This window comes from Capricornis sumatraensis, chromosome 10 (genome assembly GCF_032405125.1).
Source record: "Capricornis sumatraensis isolate serow.1 chromosome 10, serow.2, whole genome shotgun sequence".
Lineage (NCBI taxonomy): Eukaryota > Metazoa > Chordata > Mammalia > Artiodactyla > Bovidae > Capricornis > Capricornis sumatraensis.
The window spans coordinates 105,855,858-105,877,566 of NC_091078.1; the positions used below are offsets into that span (position 1 = coordinate 105,855,858).

The 21,709-nt window shown below is 51.7% G+C and overlaps 1 protein-coding gene across 1 annotated transcript in view; it reads left to right on the forward strand.

Moving 5' to 3' along the window:
* The first annotated feature begins 7,425 nt into the window (after window positions 1-7,425).
* Window positions 7,426-21,709, forward strand: part of TXNRD3 (thioredoxin reductase 3) — a 36,181-nt gene continuing 21,897 nt past the window's right edge. Inside the window, exons 1-5 of the mRNA XM_068983141.1 lie at window positions 7,426-8,064; window positions 17,474-17,534; window positions 18,434-18,543; window positions 21,236-21,340; window positions 21,553-21,625. Coding sequence (XP_068839242.1) covers window positions 7,426-8,064; window positions 17,474-17,534; window positions 18,434-18,543; window positions 21,236-21,340; window positions 21,553-21,625 — 988 coding nt within the window. The remainder of the gene's footprint in view (window positions 8,065-17,473; window positions 17,535-18,433; window positions 18,544-21,235; window positions 21,341-21,552; window positions 21,626-21,709) is intronic.

Sequence of the window (21,709 nt, forward strand, 5' to 3'; positions counted from 1 at the left end):
AAACATCAATTCTTCAGTGCTCAGCTTTCTTTATGGTCCAACTCTCACATCCATACATGATTACTGGAAAAACCATAGCTTTCACTAGATGGACCTTTGTTGGCAAAGCAATGTCTCTGCTTTTTAATAAACTGCCTAGGTTAGTTTCCAAGGAGCAAGCATTTTTTAATTTCATGGCTGCAGTCACCATCTGCGGTGATTTTGGAGCCAAGAAAATAAAGTCTCCGTTGGCCACCTACTAAGATGTGGGCTCCAGCTAGTCATGACTTGTGTGGGCCTCAGGTTCCTTGTCTGTGAAAGCGGGGGTAACCCAGGTAGCTCAGACAATCGGAAGCAGTTGTGGGGTTTCAACGGGTCAGTATAGGCCAAGCCCAGCACACTTTTTATCCGTCCTTCCTGACGAGCCTTCTGGCGCAGGACTCGGTAATTTGAGATCATCGGGGCGCCTCCCCCGGGCCCGCTGCTCCGCGGAACCCTCCAGGGTTCACACAGCGAGCTCTTAACTTGTTTTCTCGGTGAAGTCGAGACAGGTTCGACCTGTTTAAGAGCAGAAGCGGGCGTCGCTGAGCGGGGAGACATCCTGCGGAAGCCCGGCCCCCGCGGTCCCGGGGCGCCCAGGGGCGCCGGCGCTGGCGGCGGGGACGCACCTGCGCCCAGGTGGCTGGAGAGGACGCGCCGCCCGCTGCCCGCTTCCTGGGCGGCCACTGCCGCCTGGCGGCCGGTCGGCTCCAGTCCCCGCTCGCTCCAGCGTCTGAGCCGAGCCCTTCCCGGCCCGGTTGTCCGAGAACCCCCGGGGCTGCGCGTCTCCCCGCGGGGGCCCGGGGTTGGCCGCTGTACCGGCCGCCCCGCAGCGGACTTCGCCCCCCCCCGCAGCGGACTTCGCCCCCCCCGCAGCGGACTTCGCCCCCCCAGCAGCGGACTTCGCCCTCCCCGCGGAGTCACCCCCAGGCCGGGCCGGAGGCCACGTGCTCTCGGCGGGAGGCTCTGCAGCCGGCAGATGAAAGGGGACCCCGGAGCCGCCCCCTGCCCCCTTTCCTGGCGAGCTCGTGGCCCCGTGCAGATGCGCCACCGTGCCCTCCCTGGCTCTGTTTATTAAGGCCTCTAAGGCAGGGCTTCCCGGCCACCCTAGTGGTAAAGAACCCACCCGCCAAGGCAGGAGACATCAGAATCGTGGGTTTGACTGGGTCGGGAAGATCCCCTGGAGGAGGGAATGGCAACCCACTCCAGTATTCCTGCTTGGAGAATCCCATAGACAGAGGAGCCTGGCGGGCTGCAGTCCATTGCGTCGCAAAGAGTCAGACACGACTGAAGCGACTTAGCACACAGCACTTCATCAGTTCAGTTCAGTTCAGTCCAGTCAGTTGTGTCCCACTTTTTGCAACCCCATGGATTGCAGCACGCCAGGCCTCCCTGTCCATCACCAACTCCCGGAGTTTACTCAAACTCACGTCCATCGAGCCGGTGATGCCGTGCAGCCATCTCATCCTCTGTCGTCCCCTTCTCCTCCTGCCCCCAATCCCTCCCAGCATCAGGGTCTTTTCCAATGAGTCAGCTCTTCGCATGAGGTGGCCAAAGTATTGGAGTTTCAGCTTTAGCATCCGTTCTTCCAATGAACACCCAGGACTGATCTCTAGGATGAACTGGTTGGATCTCCTTGCAGTCCAAAGGACTCTCAAGAGTCTTCTCCAACACAGTTCAAAAGCATCAATTCTTCGGCGCTCAGCTTTCTTCACAGTCCAGCTCTCACATCCATACATGACCACAGGAAAAACCATAGCCTTGACTAGACGGACCTTTGTTGGCAAAGTGATGTCTCTGCTTTTTAATACGCTATCTCAGCACATCATACTTACATATAATATTTATATAGACATACATATAGTATTTGTATATATGCAACACTTTTATTATTTATATATATGCAATGATTTTATACATAAATGAGTTTTGACAACAGTATATGTCAAACTTCTAAGCATTCTTTCTAGTTCTCTGGTTTCCTGTTTTATTTATTCCCATCTTATTTAACAGCTTAAGATATGATGCATATGCCGTGCGATGTACCCATTTAAAGCAGACACTCACAGGCTTTCAGGACATTTACGGAGCTACGCATCCATCCACGGATCTGTTTGCTTGTGGCTGCGCTGGCTCATCCCTACTGGACGGCTTTTCTGCTCGTGTGCACAGGCTTCCTTTGCGGGGCTGTGCCTGTTGCCGACCAGGGGCTCCGTTGCTCTGTGGCCTGTGGGATCTTCCCGGATCGGGGATCAAACCCGCGTCCTCTGCACTGGCAGGCAGATTCTTAACCGTTGCGCCAGCAGGGAAGTCCCACCATCACCACGATTTTAGAACATTTTTATTCTCAAAAAAGATCCTCCAACCCTTAGCTCTCACTCCTCGAGCCTCCCTTTCTTCTCCCCTACTGCCCAGCCCGGGGCAACCACTAATCTGCTCTCTGTATCAATACCTTCTTGTCTCTATCATCTGATTCCTTGACTCTGACTTCAATTAATTAAGAGCTCACAAGGGATAGGAGATAATTAATCACGCTATTTCCTGCCCAAGGAGACAAATATGGAACAAAAAGATAGATATATGTTGAAGATAAAGGATAGAAAAGGGTATGTATATAGATACTGGCAAAAGAAAGTAGATTTGGCCACAGTCATCTTTGGATGAATAGAATTTAAGGACTGAAGAGTTAACAAGGACAAAGGAGGGTACTTTATAATAATATATATACACATATATATACTCCATTTGCAAAAGGTCAGTTTTCATTCCAATCCCTAAGAAAGGCAATGCCAAAGAATGCTCAAACTACCTCACAATTGCACTCATCTCACACGCTAGTAAAGTAATGCTCAAAATTCTCCAAGCCAGGCTTCAGCAATACGCGAACTGTGAACTCCCTGATGGTCAAGCTGGTTTTAGAAAAGGCAGAGGAACCAGAGATCAAATTGCCAACATCTGCTGGATCATGGAAAAAGCAAGAGAGTTCCAGAAAAACATCTATTTCTGCTTTCTTGACTATGCCAAAGCCTTTGACTGTGTGGATCACAATAAGCCATGGAAAATCTGAAAGAGATGGGAATACCAGACCACCTAACCTGCCTCTTGAGAAGTCTGTATGCAGGTCAGGAAGCAACAGTTAGAACTGGACATGGAACAACAGACTGGTTCCAAATAGGAAAAGGAGTAAGTCAAGGCTGGATATTGTCACCCTGCTTATTTAACTTATATGCAGAGTACATCATGAGAAACGCTGGACTGGAAGAAACACAAGCTGGAATCAAGATTGCTGGGAGAAATATCAATAACCTCAGATATGCAGATGACACCACCCTTATGGCAGAAAGTGAAGAGGAACTAAAAACCCTCTTGATGAAAGTGAAAGAGGAGAGCGAAAAAGTTGGCTTAAAGCTCAACATTCAGAAAACAAAGATCATGGCATCTGGTCCCATCACTTCAAGGGAAATAGATGGGGAAACAGTGGAAACAGTGTCAGACTTTATTTTTTTGGGCTCCAAAATCACCGCAGATGGTGACTGCAGCCATGAAATTAAAAGACACTTACTCCTTGGAAGAAAAGTTATGATCAACCTAGATAGTATATTCAAAAGCAGAGACATTACTTTGCCGACTAAGGTCCGTCTAGTCAAGGCTATGGTTTTTCCTGTGGTCATGTATGGATGTGAGACTTGGACTGTGAAGAAGGCTGAGCGCCGGAGAATTGATGCTTTTGAACTGTGGTGTTGGAGAAGACTCTTGAGAGTCCCTTGGACTGCAAGGAGATCCAACCAGTCCATTCTAGAGGAGATCAGCCCTGGGATTTCTTTGGAAGAAATGATGCTAAAGCTGAAACTCCAGTACTTTGGCCACCTCATGCGAAGAGTTGACTCATTGGAAAAGACTCTGATGCTGGGAGGGATTGGGGGCAGGAGGAAAAGGGGACGACAGAGGATGAGATGGCTGGATGGCATCACTGACACGATGGTCATGAGTCTGAGTGAACTCCGGAAGTTGGTGATGGACAGGGAGGCCTGGCGTGCTGCGATTCATGGGGTCGCAAAGAGTGGGACACGACTCAGTGACTGAACTGAACTGAATTGATATACTCATTAAGAAATTGTGAGTCATGAATTTTTCTGCACCTAACATCATATCCCTTAAATAGTTTTAGTTGTTAACATGCTCTTTATTGTAAGTAACAGAAACCACAACTTCAGCTGGCTTTCGTAGTAAAAGGAATTGAAGGGAACTGCGGTGCTGATTCTAGCAAGAGACGACCGGGAACAGAGTCTCACCAGCCTCCCCACATCCACGCGACTCTGGGAAGAGTCTGTGTCACCAGCCTCCCCACATCCACGAGACTCTGGGAAGAGTCTGTTCCTTCTCCGTTGTTAGTTATCTCGCCTGTTGGAGACAACACCCTCTCCTTTCTGGGGCTGCTGGGAGGAGTGAATAATGAGATGTCACACACGGTGCCGGTTGTGTGCTGACCGTCTACCAGGTGCCGTCCTAAGCACTTTGCGTGTATTTTTTGTTTAGTTGCTAAGTCGTGTCCAACTCTTTGGCGACCCCATGGACTGTAGCCCACCAAGCTCCTCTGTCCAAGGAATGTTCCGGGCAACAATACTGGACTGTTTCTTCTCCAGGGGATCTTCCCGACACAGGGATTGAACCTGCATCTCCTGCATTGGAGAAGGAAATGGCAACCCACTCCAATATTCTTGCCTGTAAAATCCCAAGGACAGAGAAGCCTGGCAGGCTACAGTCCACGGGGTCGCAGAGTCAGACACCACTGAGCGACTTCACTTCACTCTCCTGCATTGGCAGTTGGTGAATTCCCTGAGCCATCAGAGTACTGACTCACTTAAATTCACAACGGCCCTTTGAGGCAGGAGCTGACGTTAGTCTCCGCCTATGACTGTTGTCTCAGACTACCACCTAGGAAGGAATGGGGCTGAGATTCAGAGCTAAGCTGTCTGTGCTTTTCCGACCTTAATTGAAATACAGTTTCCTGAAAATGGTGTCACAGTTCTGAAAGGCCCACCAGTGAAGCTCTGATGGGTCAGCTAGTCGTCAGGCCAGGGGCAGAGGGAAACACAGGCTACCCTTATCCTTTCTGTCAGCGATTCGCCCTCTGGCCCAGGAGAAGCTGAGGCTGAGGACAGGAAGGGACACGGCAGCAAGCCCATCCCAGCCACAAGGTCTATCATAAAAAACCCTCACTGTGGAAGTCTTAAATCTTGAAAACCAAGGTTAGTGGGAAGCCTGGCGTGCTGCAGTCCACGGGGTCGCAAACAGTCGAACACGACTTAGCGACTGAACTGAAAGTTGGAGGCGTCCTCAGGGGCAAGGAGGTAACTCCCTCGGCACAAGGTATAGTAGGCCTAGGCTGAAGCCGTGGGCACCCTTCCTCCTTCTTAGCATCGTAGTTGTCAGCACAAAGCCAATTCCACAGCCAGGAGGGAGACACTTAGAAGGGAACTGCAAGGGGCAGTGAGCGAAGGGTCGGCAGGGGAGCGGCCCTGACCTTGGCCTGCCTGAGAGAGGACCTCAGGCGCCTGCCTCTCGTACCATCCCCCAGAGAAAGTTAGATTTGCTGGATGAGGAGGAACATCGAGGCTGAGTAAACAGAAAATGCACAGACCCTAAGGCAGGACTGTGTTTGGCACGCAAGGGGAAGGCAGTGGCTGAAGCACGGTGAGCCAGGTGTCAGGAGATGACCCCTGAGAGGGGCCAGGCACGCCTGCTGGTCTCGTGGATGAATGTCTCTATTCGGGTTTAACACGCTCACCCCACAGCCGCGGGGGCCTGTAAGTCGTGGTGAGCAAGTTAGCCCCAAATCCCTCCACCCATCCACCCAAATGGTGCATGTAGGATTCCCATTCTGGTACAGATGACTTCAGTTCAGTTCAGTGGCTCAGTTGTGTCCGACTCTTTGCGACCCCATGGACTGCAGGACGCCAGGCTTCCCTGTCCTTCACCAACTCTGGGAGTTTACTCAAACTCATGTCCATCGAGTGGGTGATGCCATCCAACCATCTCATCCTCTGTTGTCCCCTTCTCCTCCTGCCTTCAATCTTTCCCAGCATCAGGGTTTTTTTAAAATGAGTCAGCTCTTCACATCAGGTGGCCAAAGTATTGGAGTTTCAGCTTCAACATCAGTCCTTCCAATGAATATTCAGGACTGATTTCCTTTAGGATAGACTGGTTGGATCTTCTTGCCATCCAAGAGACTCTCAAGAGTCTTCTCCAACACCATAGTTCAAAAGCATCAATTCTTCAGCACTCAGCTTTCTTTATTGTCCAACTCTCATATCCATACATGCCTGCTGAAAAAACCATAACTTTGACTAGACAGACCTTTGTTGGCAAAGTCACGTCTCTGCTTTTTAGTATGCTGTCTAGATTTCTCATAGCTTTTCTTCCAAGGAGCAAGTGTCTTTTCATTTCATGGCTGCAGTCACCATCTGCAGTGATTTTGGAGCCCAAGAAACTCAGGGTCCCTGTATTAGAAATGCCTCCAATTAGCCTCCAATTAAAATAAATAAATTTATAGTAAAAAAAATAATAATGACAATCATTCAAAAAACATAAAATAAAAAAAGTACCAAAGATTTAAAATCTAAAAATAAATAAATAAATAAATGCCTCCAGAATTCCATGCAGTAGGGACTGAGGGGTAGCAGCCTAGGAAATTCATTTTAAAATGTCGTAGCTATATGAGGTATCTAACAGAAACCCAGTTGTTGCTGTTTAGTTGCTAAGTCGTGTTCGACTCTTTGTGATCTCATTGACTGCGGCATGCCAGGCTTCCCTGTCCTTCACTAACCCCCAGAGTTTGCTCAAACTCATGTCCGTTGAGTCAGTAATGTCATCCAACCATCTCATTCTCTGTTGTCCTCTTCTCCCGCCTTCAATCTTTCCCAGTATCAGGGTCTTTTCCAATGAGTCAGTTCTTTGCATCAGGTGGCCAAAGTATTGGAGTTTCAGCTTCAGCATCAGTCCTTCCAGTGAATATTCAGAGTTGATATCCTTTAGGACTGACTGGTTTGATCGATCTCCTTGCAGTCCAAGGGACTCTCAAGAGTCTACTCCAGCACCTCAATTGGAAAACACCAGTTCTTTAGTGCTCGACCTTCTTTATAGGCCAACTCTCACATTCATACATGACTACTGGAAAAACCATAGCTTTGACTATGGGCCTTCGTTGGCAAGGTGATGTCTCTGCTTTTTAATACGCTGTCTAGGTTTTGCTAGTAGTATTTTTATTTACTTTGTGGGATATAAGCGTTAAGAAAATAGCCATTTTTTGTAAAGATGGTTTTTATTTATCCACTCCTTCCAAAAGGTTGAGACATCCAACCTCACTGAAGACCGTGTCTCTAAAGGAGGCCTGAGGGGGCTGGTGGAATGGAAGTAGGAGTGGAAGTAAGCTCTTCCCGGGGGGCGCCCCTGGGGCCCATACGGAAACCCGGCGACCCCGCGGTGCGCGCACCACATCGAGCTAACGAGGCCTTGAAGCCTGACACCCGCCACCTTACGAAGACTGGGCGAGTCCAGCACCGCGGTGTATCAGTGGTTTACTTCGCAAGAGCCGAGGGTGGGGCGGGGCTGGGGCGGGGCGTATCCGGGATTGGGCGGAGCCGGGGACGGGGCGGAGCCGGGGCGGGGCAGAGCCGGGAGAGGGGCGAGCGGTCCGGCCTTCACTCCCACTCGGCGCCTCAGCTGGGTGTCTGGTTTCTGGGCAGGTCCTGCCGGTGCGGGAGCGACACCGCGGTCCTGGCGCAGCCGCCGCCGCCGCCGCCGCCCTCGCGGGCACAGACGCTTTCCCCGCCAGGGAGGGGCTCGTCCCCCAGCCGCCGACTGGGCAATGTCCGCGGCGCGGCCGGGCCGTCGTCGCCGCCCGGGCGCCGGGCCTGCCCGCCGGCTCTCGGGGCCAGCCGCTTGTCCCGCGCGGCCCGCGAGGAGCTGCGGCGCCGCCTGCTGGGCCTCATTGAGGGCCACCGCGTGGTCATCTTCAGCAAGACCTACTGCCCGCACAGCACGCGGGTAGGCGGCCAGGGCCCCGGGCCCCAACGGCGCCCCGCCCCAGCCTCGGTCCGGGCTCGTCCGATCCGCCCTCGGCTGGGCCGCGCGGTCCCGCCTGCGGCCTCCGACGGGCCGGCGGCCGAGCCGCGGTCCTGCGCCGGCCGAAAGCCTGCTGGACGTGGGCGCCTGAGGGGACAGGTCCCCCGGGTCCCGTCCTGGGGGACGACGGCGGCGGGCGGCGGGGCTGCTGCGGACCCCACCGCGTGCCCCGGGCCGGCCGGGCGGCCGTTTAGGCCGGACTGCACGCGGGGCACGCGCGGGAGCTGAGAGTCGAGCAGTGATGCTCTGGAGGACGAACCCGTGTGTAGGATGGGGCTTGGCGTCTTTGAAGGCTGCTTCCACGTCTGAGAGTTGAAGCAACGCATAGGGGAGGCACAAGCCTAAATTGTCGGGTTAGAGTCGTGAGATTAGGGTCTTCAGGCTGACTGTCAGGTGGACACTGATTTGCACGTTTTCCAGACGAGTGTGCGCGTCACACGTGCCCCTTGCATTTCTCTAGCAGACCACACTCCAGCAGGGGCCTCCTGGTTCATCCTCTCCACTCCAGGGCAACCACTGGCCAGAACCACTTGCTTTTCCTTAACAGTTTTGTTGCCAAACGTATGTATCCCTAAACAATACTTGGCTCCTTTTGCTTGTATTGGTACTTTGTGTAAGTGGAGTCATGGGTTTTTATATTCTGCGTGTTTTTCCCAGCAGTTATATTTTAGAGATTGCTGGATGTTAGTATCTGTAAGTGTGGTTTCTTAATTTTCATTGCTGTGTTGTTCCTGAGGGTGACTCATAAGCACAGTTATCAGGCTTGATGTTTCTAGTATTTTGCTGTCAAATGCAGTATAGCCATGCCTGTTCTTGCCACATCTCCCAGCGCACACATACAAGAGCTGCTTGAGAGGAGATGTCTTGAAGCTGAATTGCTAAGCCACAGAGAAGGCACAATTTTTTCCTTAGGTGACACCAAAATGTTTTCCACACGGTCCTACCGCTTGCCCTCTCTCTGGTGTATTACCAGTTCCCACTGCCCTACATACTTGCCAACAGTTGATACGTTTAATTCTTGCCATTCTGGTGTTTATGAGATGGTATTTCATTGTAGCCTTAGTTTTGCATTTTCTTGATGAACTTAACATCTTTACCTGTGTTAATGGGTCATTTGAGTTTCCTCTTCTGGGAAACATTCAGGCATTTTGCTTATTTCTCTATTAGGTTATTTTTTATACTAATTTTATAGACATTCTTTATACACTGTGGATTCTAGTCCTTCGGTTCTATGTATTGGAAAATCTCCCGGATTGGGTCTTTCTTTTTACTCTCTTTATGTGATGTTTGGTTTAACTGAGTGTGGAAGTTTAACATAGTGAATCTGTCACTTTCTCCTTTCTGGTTTGTGCCTTTTTTAAGAAGTCTTTCTACTCTGAGGTCATAAAGACATCCTCCTGTGTGGGCTGCTGGAAGTTTCTGGTGTGCTTTTCACACCCCTCTTCTCTGTCCCACCTGAACTTGAAGCCAAGGACGTGTGCGGATCCAGTTCCTTTTTCCCTTTATAACTTATCAGTCCCTCTTCTTTTTCAGAGAGTCCATTCTTTCCACTGTGCTTTGAATGCTCACCAATCACCTGTCTGATTCTCACATACGTGTTGGTTTATTTCCAACCTCTTGACTTCTTTCTCTGCTTATTGAAGTTGTTCTTTGAAGCTTATAAAAGAGCCAAGCCATCAGAACTGTGTGTGGCCACTGCTATGTTGCTGGGGCCTAGAACAGTGTGAGGCGGGTAAATGGGTTGAAAGAATAAACGGCTTTACATCATTCTGGCGAAACCTTTGCTGACACGGAGCACCTTAGGACAGATGGTTCTCTGTTCTGTGTGCTTCTAACAACATCGCCACCACTTGGAGTCCTGTTACATAACTGGACAGCTTTGCTTACTAGACCTTTTCTCAGTTCAGTTCAGTCTCTCAGTCGTGTCCTACTCTTCGCGACCCCAGGGACTGCAGCACGCCAGGCCTCCCTGTCCATCACCAACTCTGGGAGTTTGCTCAAACTCACATCCATTGAGTTGGTGATGCCATCCAGCCATCTCATCCTCCGTCGTCCCTTTCTCCTCCCACCTTCAATCAAAACTTTTTAAATGGAGCCCAAATCTGTCCGTCTGAAACATTTTGGCGGTGCCTGTCACTCCAGTGCACAGAATTAGGAATCTGGCTTCCAGTGAATTAGGAATCTGGCTTCCAGTGAATTAGGAATCTGGCTTCCAGTGAATTAGGAATCTGGCTTCCAGTGCATTAGGGATCTGGCTTCCAGTGAATTAGGGATCTGGCTTCCAGTGAATTAGGGATCTGGCTTCCAGTGAATTAGGGATCTGGCTTCCAGTGATTAGGGATCTGGCTTCCAGTGAATTAGGGATCTGGCTTCCAGTGAATTAGGGATCTGGCTTCCAGTGAATTAGGGATCTGGCTTCCAGTGATTAGGGATCTGGCTTCCAGTGAATTAGGGATCTGGCTTCCAGTGAATTAGGGATCTGGCTTCCAGTGAATTAGGGATCTGGCTTCCAGTGATTAGGGATCTGGCTTCCAGTGAATTAGGGATCTGGCTTCCAGTGAATTAGGGATCTGGCTTCCAGTGAATTAGGGATCTGGCTTCCAGTGATTAGGGATCTGGCTTCCAGTGCATTAGGAATCTGGCTTCCAGTGAATTAGGAATCTGGCTTCCAGTGCATTAGGGATCTGGCTTCCAGTGCATTAGGGATCTGGCTTCCAGTGAATTAGGGATCTGGCTTCCAGTGATTAGGGATCTGGCTTCCAGTGCATTAGGGATCTGGCTTCCAGTGCATTAGGGATCTGGCTTCCAGTGAATTAGGGATCTGGCTTCCAGTGATTAGGGATCTGGCTTCCAGTGAATTAGGGATCTGGCTTCCAGTGAATTAGGGATCTGGCTTCCAGTGAATTAGGGATCTGGCTTCCAGTGATTAGGGATCTGGCTTCCAGTGAATTAGGGATCTGGCTTCCAGTGAATTAGGGATCTGGCTTCCAGTGAATTAGGGATCTGGCTTCCAGTGATTAGGGATCTGGCTTCCAGTGAATTAGGGATCTGGCTTCCAGTGAATTAGGGATCTGGCTTCCAGTGCATTAGGGATCTGGCTTCCAGTGCATTAGGGATCTGGCTTCAGGTGCATTAGGGATCTGGCTTCCAGTTGGATGACAGATCTTCCGGTACTTTCCCTGAGCGCTTTTCTTTCCTGGCCAAGCTTTCTATGCATTATCTGTCTTTACACATGACCCCTCCCTAAACAGGTTGTGCGGTAATTTGACCATGCATCACCCAAACTGGGCACCGTATCCCACATCCCTACCTGTGGCCTTGCCTTTCAAGAACGCATGGCCTAAAGCAGCTGTAATCAGCCTGTTGTCACGTACTGAAAGACGCGTGTGTGTGAGGCAGGTGCTGTGGGAATGAGAGGTAAAACAGTTGCTTCTGTGGGGGTCAGAGGAATTGAAGATGTGATGTTCAAGCTGGTCCTGGAGAGAGAAGTTGGATGTAGGCAAGGTAGAGCATCAGTAGCTGAGGAATTCGTGTGAGCAAAGGCAGGAGGTGATGACATGAAAATACTGGGCTGAACGCAGGGTGTAGGAAGAGAACCAGGAGAGGGGTGTGGGAACGGGCTGGCCTTCAGCTTCTCAGTGGTACTGAGGTCTGAGCGTGTGCCGCTGAGTGTGGACCTGATGGCGTCAGGCTGGAGGAGAGTGATAGGGTCTGCCCTGGGACTGGAGTCCCACCTGGGAGGAGTGTGCTGAACTCGGAGGCAGCTGACCAGGCAGGAAGCTCCTGTGAGTCAGGCGACCTCATGGCCCAAACTAAAGAGTGAAAAACGTGTCCTGATTTTTTTTAATCCCTTCCCCAAATTATTTTTCAAGCCATGTTTTCCCTAATCCTCAATTCACACTTTTGTGGATTGAAAACATGCTTGCATTGGTTAGCTTTTTTTTCCCCGTAATAAAATATGCATAATATCGTTTACTGTTTTAACCATCTTAGGTTTCATGGCATTAAGACCGTTCCTGTTTTGTGCCGCCATCACCATCCTCCACCCACAGAGCTTTTTTCATCTTCCCCAACTGACACTCTGACCTCATTGAACAGTAACTCTCCATCCCCACCCCCAGCCGCTGGCAGCCGCCATCTGCTTTCTGCCCTGTGAGTCTGAAAGTATGTGTTGTTTTCTGATTGGCTTATTTCAGCCTGATGTCCTCAGAGTTCATCTATCTGTAGCATGGGTCAGGATTCCTTTCCTTTTTTTTAATTAATTAAATTTTTTTTGAAGGATGATTGCTTTACAGAATTCTGTTCTTTTCTGTCAAACCTCAACCTGAATCAGCCATAGGTCTACATACGTCCCTTCTCTTTTGAACCTGCCTCCCATCTCCCGCCCCATCCTACCCTCCAGGTTGATACAGAGCCCCTGTTTGAGTTCCCTGAGACATACAGCAAATTCCCATTGGCTATCTATTTTACACATGGTAATGTAAGTTGCCACGTTGCTCTTTCCATGCATCTCACCCTCTCCTCCCCTCTCCCCACGTCCATAAGTGTATTCTCCATGTCTGTTTCTCCACTGCTGTTCTGGAATAAATTCTTCAGGACCATTTTTCTGGATTTCGTATATATGCATTAGAACACGACATTTATCTTTCCCTTTCTGACGCACTTCACTCTGTATAATAGGTTCTAGGTGCATCCATCTCATTAGAACTGACTCAAACGCACTCCTCTCTGTGACTGAGTAATATTCCATCGTGTATCTGCACCACAACTTCTCTATCCATTCATCTGTCGACGGGCATCTAGGTGCCTCTGTGTTCTCGCTGCTGTGAATGGTGCAGCAATGAACAGCACTATTTTTCCATGCGTCTTTTTCAATTTTGGTTTCCTCAGGGTATATGCCTAGGAGTGGGACTGCTGGGTCATATGGTGGTTTTATTCCTAGTTTTTAAGGAATCTCCATACCATCTTCCACAGTGGTTTGCATTCCCACCAACGGTGCAAGAGCACGCCCTCTCCAGTGTCTATTGTTTGTAGACTTTTTGATGGCGGCCATTCTGGCTGGTGTGAGGTGACATCTCGCTATGGTTCTGATTTCCATTTCCCTAATAAGGAGCGATGGTAAGCGTCTTTCATGTGTTTGCTAGCCATCTGTATCTCTTTTTTGGAGAAATGTCTGCTGGGGCCTTTTTCCCGCTCTTCGGTTGGGCTGTTTGTTTTCCTGGCGTTGAGCCGTATGAGCTGCTTGTATGTCTTAGAAATCAACCCTCTGCCAGTCGCTTTACTTGCTGCTATTTTCTCCCATTTCTGAGGGGTGTCTTTTCACCTTACTTACAGTTTCCTTTGCTGAGCTAAAGCTTTTAAGTTTAATCAGGTCCCACTTGTTTCCTTTTGTTTTTATTTCCGTTGCTTCAGGAGGCGGGTCATAGAGGGTCTTGCTTTATGTCGTCGAGTGTTCTGCCCGTTTTCCTCCAAGAGTTTTATACTTTCTGGTCTTACATTTCGGTCTTTAATCCATTTTGAGTTTATCTTTGTGTATGGTGTTAGGAAGTGTTCTAATTGCACTCTTTTAATGTAGCTGTATAGTTTTCTCACCACTATTAAAGAGGCTGTCTTTGCCCCATTGTATATTCTTGCCTCCTTTGTCAAAAATCAGGTACCCATAGGTGCACGGGTTTACTTCTGGGCTCTCTATCTCGTTCCGTTGGTCTGTATTTCTGTTTATGTGCCAGTACCATTCTGTCTTGATGACTGTAGCTTTGTAGTATAGTCTGAAGTCAGGAAGCTTGCTTCCTCCAGCTCCAGTCTTCTTTTCAAAACTGCTTTGGCTATTAGCAGTCTTTTGTCTTTCCATAGGAATTATGAATTTTTTGGTTCTAGTTCTGTGAAAAATGTCATTGGTAATTTGATAGGGATCACATTGAATCTGTAGATTGCATTTGGTAGTAAAGTCGTTTTCCCAATATTGATTCTTCCTACCCAGGAACATGGAGTATCTCTCCATCTGCTCATGTCATCTTTGGTTTCCTTCAGTGGTGCCTTATAATTTTCTGTGTACAGTTCTTTGGTCTCCTTAGGTAAGTTTATTCCTGATATTGAATTCTTTTGGTTGCCACGGTGAATGGAATTGATTCCTTATTTTTCTCTTTCTGATTTTTCACTGTTAGTGTGTAGAAATGCAAGTGATTTCTGTGTATTGATTTTGTATCCTGTAACTTGGCTAAATTCACTGGTTCAGTTCAGTCATTCAGTCGTGTCCGACTCTTTGTGACCCCATGGAATGTAGCACGCCAGGCCTCCCTGTCCCTCAGTACCTTCCAGAGCTTGCTCAAACTCATGTCCAATGAATCACTGATGCCATCCAACTGTTTCATCCTTTGTCGTCCCCTTCTCCCGCCGTCAGTCTTTCCCACCAGCAGGGTCTCTTCAGATGCGTCAGTTCTTTGCATCAGGTGGCCAAAGTATTGGAGTTTCAGCTTCAACATCAGTCCTTCCAAAGAATATTCAGGACTGATTTCCTTTAGGATGGATTGGTTGGATCTCCTTGCAGTCCAAGGGACTCTCAAGAGTCTTCTCCATTATTTTGCTTCTTAGATATTTGGATTACTGTTTTTCATCAAGTCTCGGCTATTTGGGGGCATCTCTTCAAATATTATTCTCGTGCTTTATTTCCCCTGTCTCTTGCTGGTGTTCATGCCACGTGTGTGTTGTGCTTCGTGCTGGCCCGTTTTCCCCTAGGCTTCTGTCCCTCGTCTTTTCCCTCCACGGCGTGAGGCTGCACCCTCTCCACTCACGTCCTCAGCTCTGCGAGCCCTGCCAGCTTGAGTCTGCTGTTGAGACGCCATAGTGGAATCTTGACTGTGGGTATTGCACATTCCCGCAATTGCTTAATACCCAGTTGGTTCCTGTCTATAATTCCTGTCTTTTTATTAGTGTTCCCACTGGGTGAGACGTTGCCATCATGCTTCTCCGTACCTCCTGAAGCATAGTTTTCTCAAGCTCCTTGAACGCATTTACGCGGGTGACTGAGCCTCTTCGTCACACGGTCTGGGCCTCTCAGAGGTGGCTTCTCTTGCCTGCTTTCTTCTTGCGTGTGGACCCTCTGTCCTGTTTGTCTGTGTGTCTGGTCTCTTTTTTGTTGAAACTTGGGCGTTTCCGATAACGCGTTATAGCCACTCTAGACACTGCAGCCGTCCTTCTCTGTGGCCGGTTTCTGCTTGTGTGTCTCTTATGGATTATTTTCAGGAAGTCTGTTTCCACTCCTCAGAGGTGCGGCCTTGGGTCTGTGCAGCCACCCTGGGGTGACGGGTTCACCGGCTGTCTGTGTTACACTGTCTGACCCTCTCAGCATCGTGCCCGGGTGTTACGCTCCTCTGATTGCGGGTCGGATGCTCTGCTTTCCTGACGGTGCCCTGGGGTGTAAATTGTTCTGTGTTGTTGTTTGGTTGCTCTGACTCTGACCCACGGGCTGCAGCTCGCCAGGCTTCCCTGTCCTTCACCATCTCCCAGAGCTTGCTCAAACTCACGTTCGTTGAGTCAGTGATGCCGTCTGACCATCTCGTCCTCCGCGGTCCCCTTCTCCTCCTGCCCTCATCTTCCAGTGAGTCAGTTATTTATGCCAGGCAGCCGCCAGGTGGGGCCCTCTGCAGCGGTCGTCACTGAGCAGATTTGCAGTTTTTCCTTACCCTGGCAGGGCCGTTCTCCAGTGTCTCCTCCTGGCTCTCTGCTGACCGGTGGCTCACAGTTTAGCCTGCTGCCAGGAGGAGCCACCGGCATCCTCTGACTCGGCCGCCGCCGTCTCCACTGTCTCAGCTGTGCCTGAGTGTGAACCGCCCCACAGTCCGTGCCAGAGGGTCAGTTTCTTAGGGTGGAGCTCGGCGCTCTCTAAGCTTGCGGTTTCCCCCTTGCCCCGAGCGGCCTCGGAGACCTCGATCCGGAGCTGGGGTGCAGACCCGCTTCCCTTGGGACAGCCTGCTTTATGAGCAGCTCTGGTAGGGCGTAGCCTCTGGCCTCCTTGGCTTGCCTCTCCCAGCCCGGAGCCCTGCCCTGCAGGTGGGCTGGGCAGCGTGATCAGGGCCCTGCTGTTTTCGCCTGGCACAGACACTCTGATCTGTGATTGAGGTGGTGCAGGATGGGAGCTTTCCCTTGCTGCCGCACTCACCAGTAACACAGCCTCTGCCTCTCAGACCTGAGCGATAGGAATGGCAGCCTCGGGGCGGCTGGGACCCCGGAGAGCAGGGCGCCTCGTCTCCGCGGCCACAGCCACCTGCAGCGGCGCCCCTGTCACGCTCGGGGGCGGAAGACGGGTCCCTGAGGCTCCCCGCTCTTACTGACGTCTAGTGGATTCTCTTGAATACGCGTTGCCTCATTTGCTGTGTGCCCTCAACTTCCAGAGACTTCAGTGGCCCTTTTTAATCACCTTTCACCAGCTGTGGACATCTGCCAGGGGCAGACGGGCCAAGACCCTCGTGCCTCTGTCCTGGAGCCGGAGCCCCTCGGCTTCCCCTCGAGGGCTGAGGTCGCCGAAGGGCCAGAGTCCTGCTGACGGTGGGCTCTGATTGACCTCGGTGGCGGCAGTTGGAGAACTCCCAGGAGGTGACGGAGAACTTCCCCTGGAAGGCCTTGCCGGCTCAGGAGATCAGCTGAGGGGGATGGAAAGAGGAGCCCGCTCCATGCAGAGCGCTGTGGAGGCTTAGCGGCTAACCGGGTGGGTGGGGAGTAGGTGTGGGGCAGGAAGAGCCTGCAGGAGGGGCCCGACATGCTCCACAGTCACGGACAAGCTCCTGGGGACACCCACTGCTGGCCCCCTGTCCGCGTGGCGGGGCCCAGGGCTTTGCGTGCAGGCAGCTGGCGAACGGTGGCAGTGGGGGCGTCTGCCTCCCCGCCCGGCGGGCAGGGGGGTGTCCTGCTCACCGCTGCATGTTGCGTTTGGGGAACAGTGGATGAGCCATCCTAGGTGTGTAACAGGTAAATGGTTTAATGACTGTCAAGAGAAAACAGGGGAGAGGGCTTGTGGACACAGGAGGGTTGATGTGGGGCGCGCTCCGCGCGAGGCGTTCCAAGACCACGCAGCTGGAGAAATGCTGCTTATGTTGAGTTCCGAAACAGAGGTTTGAGTGAAAGGTACAGATTCAGAAGTGAGACAGCAGGTTGTAAAAGAAGCGAAGAGGCGGGTGGAGGTCGTCCTGGGAAGGCTCTCCGAGAGCAGGGAGAGAACGTGGCCTGGGGCGCGCATTCCTGAAGGGCATGTTTGAGCGTCCCCAGTGCTTTGCCCACACTCCATAGCTGCGTCTGGTCTGTGCGAGAGGAGAATGCAGGTGCATTTTCATTGCAGGTTAAAGAACTCTTTTCTTCTCTGGGAGTTGACTGTAACATCTTGGAACTTGATCAAGTTGGTGAGTAGAATGGCTCGTACCTGTTGTTTGCAATCACCGTCCACAAGACTGGCTTCTTTCCTTGCATTGCCTCATTCAGTTCAGTTTACTCGCGTGTCTGGGTTCAATGAGCTGATTTCACCTACCTCCAACCCCGCAGAAGATGAACCTGTATGTGGAGACACTTTGCGTGGATTTTTTGCATACATTGTCTGCATTTGAGGGGGGCTTGGAAGGCAGCCATGTCAGGCAGCGCTGGTGGTCCTCAGGCGTGTCCGCCCGCTGTCCGGCGGCCTAGAGGAGGCTGTACCAGGACGGGGCGGGTCTGCCCATCTCCGAGCACAGCCCCAGGGGGGCCGGCGCCAGTGTTCCCGCATTCCTGCTCCTGAGTCCCATGCGCTTCCCACGGGTGCGCTCGGACAACAGGAAGCCCAGTCTCTGCCTTCACGAGACTTCATCCCTCTCTTTAGCCAGGTTGATTTAATAAGTGAAATGCTCTTGAATCTTTGAGACTTTCCTGAAGAGTTTACCACATGGGGAGCCTGAAGGACCGAGGGCCCAGCTCAGTTTTTAGGAGTGGAGGGCATGTTTTGGACTGTGAGCATAAAGATTTTTTCAAATGTAATTGTTGGATATATTTTCTGTATTAGAGCACATATTATGTTTGTTCTTTAAAGACGATTCTTATCAGTCTCTACCTAGCCAGTGGATTATAGATCAGAATCTAATTTGAAAGTGTTCATTTTAAAAGCAGTCAGGAGTCTGCTCTTTATTCTGTAAGGCTTCCTCTGAACCCGAGTCGTCGCTTTGTGAAGTTGATAACGTGCACGTGGGCATCAGAGTGTCACAGCCCTTCAGCTCAGCTCGCAGAGCCTCGGAACCTTTGCAGGGTCTTACGTCTTTGATCTTTTATTGCTCAGATGAGGGGGCCAGTGTCCAGGAGGTTCTATCGGAGATGACCAACCAGAGGACTGTGCCCAGTATCTTTGTGAATAAAGTGCACGTGGGTGGTTGTGACCACACTTTCCAGGTAAATAGTACCGTGTGTTTCTGAAGGCTGTCTGTCCAAATTTGGTTTTTAAGAAAATATTTAAAAGAGGTGGAAATGGTTTTTACAAATCTGTTCATTTGTGTCTTTTGGAGCTTGTAAAATCGAAAGCTTCCCTGGTGGCTCACGTGATGAAGAATCTGCCTGCAATGTGGAAGATCCGAGTTTGATCCCTGGCTTGGGAAGATCCCCTGGAGGAGGAAATGGCAGCCCACTCCAGTGTTCTGTCCTGGGAAATCCCATGGACAGAGGAGCCTGGTGGGCTGCAGGGCACGGGGTCCCAAAGAGTTGGACACGACTGAGCGACGAGGCAGTATAGGGTGATTATCAGATAATCATGATTACGTTAGGAGGAATTAAGTTTTTACCCATTCAAGCTTTGAACGCTGAGAAGCAGAAAGTTTCGAGTGAGGTTGGAGGACAGAAGGGTGCGCTGCCCTGCTCTCTCCCTCCAGATGGGGACAGACGAGGCCTCCTTCCACCTCGAGGTTTAGGGAAATGAGATCAGCACTGGCAGTCCAGCCCAACACACGCAACTCTCCTGCCGAGGCCACTGGCCCTGTGAGCTTTGAGAAGCTCTGTTTGGTTGCTGCTGCTGCTGCTGCTGAGTCGCTCCAGTCGTGTCCGACTCTGCGCGACCCCACAGACGGCAGCCCACCAGGCTCCCCCGTCCCTGGGATTCTCCAGGCAAGAACACTGGAGTGGGTTGCCATTTCCTTCTCCGTTTGCTTCCCAGGATGCGGAAATGAACAGGAATCATTTGGTTACGTAGAGACAGATAACAATTGACCTCTAATAATGAGGACCTTAATGTAACTGTCTGTTCGCTTTCATTAGACCTCTGCTCTTAGACCCTCTACATGCGTGGGCATCAGTGGGGATGGATTGGATTCTTAGGTTTAGATTCAATTAAGATTACATTTTTGGGGCTTCACCAGTGGTACTTTGGATAAGAACCTGCCTGCCAATGCAGGGGACACAGGTTTGATCCCTGGTCCAGGAAGATCCCACATGCCGCAGAGCAACCAAGCCTGTGAGCTGCAACTACTGGGCCCCAGCACCCAGAGCCCGTGCTTCCCGACAGGAGAAGCCCCCTGAGATGCACGCGCACCGCAGCTGGAGCTGCCCTGGTCACTGCAGCTGGAAGGAGCCCACACAGCAGGGACCCGCGCAGAGACCCGCGCAGCCAAGGAGAAATGCAGTGGTTTATTAAAAGCTTCATACATTTTAAAAAGAAAGAATCACACTTTTGTGGGGAGAAAAGGCACATTAATATGGGATCAGCATCAGTTTCCAGTAACTGCCTGCTTCATCTGTCCTGGAAGCAGGTGCCATTGTTGTAGCCTCCGACACCTTCGGAGGCACTGGTCTTGGCAGTGCCCGCTGGGAAAGTGCATCACGGGGTGGGGGGGGCGGTGCTTCGGGCTGCAGAGATGCCAGTCTCCTCGGAGGCTGAAACCCCTGCCCTGGGCGGCAGCTCTGTGCGAGGTGGACCCCCTAAGAGCACCTGAGGGTAGGAGGCTGCCAGCCGGGGCCGTGCGCCTCGCCGGGCCTGTGGTCCTGCAGCACTCGTGAGGCACTCGCGGGATGAGCCGGCTCGGGGCCCAGCGTGATGACTGAGCAGCCGACGTCGCACAGACAGAACTGCTGTCCAGCCTCACGTGGAGCCTCCGGCCTTGTCCACGCTGCTTCTGGCCACAGGGAGGGCCACGTGGACGTCAGGTTGTGCCTCCGGGTGAGCCCTGACCTTTCTCGACGGACGGAGCAGAAGGCTCGCGTTGCACTTACGGAAAATCAGGAGAAAACCCACAGTGCATGCCCGCCGATGATGCGTGAGCGCTGTTTTCAGAGAAGACCAGCGCGGGTGGACGCAAGCAGAAGATGCCGCTCCTGGTCTTACGTCAGGCGCGTGTGCTCACCCTCACCAGCCATCCTCGGAGCCAAGTGCTGGTCGAAAGGAAGGTCGCTTCAAGCAGAAAAGCCGGCATCTGGGGAGAAGGGGACCCACGTCCCAGAACCAGCTTGCAGGATTCTGCTTGGCCATGAACGTTTTTAAAGGGAAAAGAGGGAATCAGTTCATTGCTAAGGTGGGAGGTCAGCTTCTCCGTCGTCTTCCACCGTGTGCAGACCTGCTGGTACCTCCAGCCCTACTTGGCACTCCCTCGTGCCCTCTCGGTCCACCTGCACACTTGCTGAGGGGAGAGTGTGCTCGAGAGTCACTCACTTTTTAACTATTCAGTTCTCCATGCTCGCTTACACCTTTTAACCCAGGAGGGGAGTCCGCCGCTTAGCTAGGCGTGTGTGCCTCCATTAGAGCAGAAGGCAGGGGCAGGTCAAGTGCCACCCGGCGAGCTCATCTTGATGCTAAGGCCTGAGGAGAACAGAGGTGAGCCGGCGGGAAGGGCCCAGAGAGCTGCTCGTGGAGAGAGCTTGTCTGACGTAGGATGAGGCCCGACCTCCCTGCCATCTGACATGTGCCTCGCGCTTGGGTGATGACCAGTGCGTTTATCTGCTGTGGCCTCGGTCTGACTAGTTGGGCCCAACCGAGCACCCTCCAGAGAAGGTCACAGCCCGCTTACCTCCGCTGCAGCTTGCCCGTCCCTGAGGTTTTCTAGAAGCCGTGTGTGCTGAGTCAGCTCGGTTGTGCCGTGTTCTGTCCTTTGATTCCCCCCAGGCACATCAGAGTGGTTTATTACAGCAGCTCCTCCAGCAGGACCCGGCGTACGACTACGACCTCATCGTCATCGGCGGGGGCTCTGGGGGCCTCTCGTGCGCTCAGGTGAGAAGCAGCAGCCCCCGTGGATGGTCCTCCCGGCGGTGGCCCTAAGCCTCCCTTCCGCCATCGATGCTTAGGCCGTTCCAGTCTGCACTGCTGTCGCGGCACGGCTGGGCTAACAGAGAGGAGAGACTGTGTCGTCACACACAGACACGGTCTCATCCTTCAGGGCAAGGTCGGGGAAATGACGAGGTCTCCGTGTGTCTTGTTCGCAGGAAGCCGCCGTCCTGGGGAGGAAGGTCATGGTGCTGGACTTCGTGGTCCCATCCCCCCGCGGCACGGCCTGGGGTGAGCGGCAATCCTGCTGTCTCGGGGGGCTTGCTCTCTGTGGTTCTCATCGGTCTGCCTCGGCCCTCACCACAGCCCCAGAGG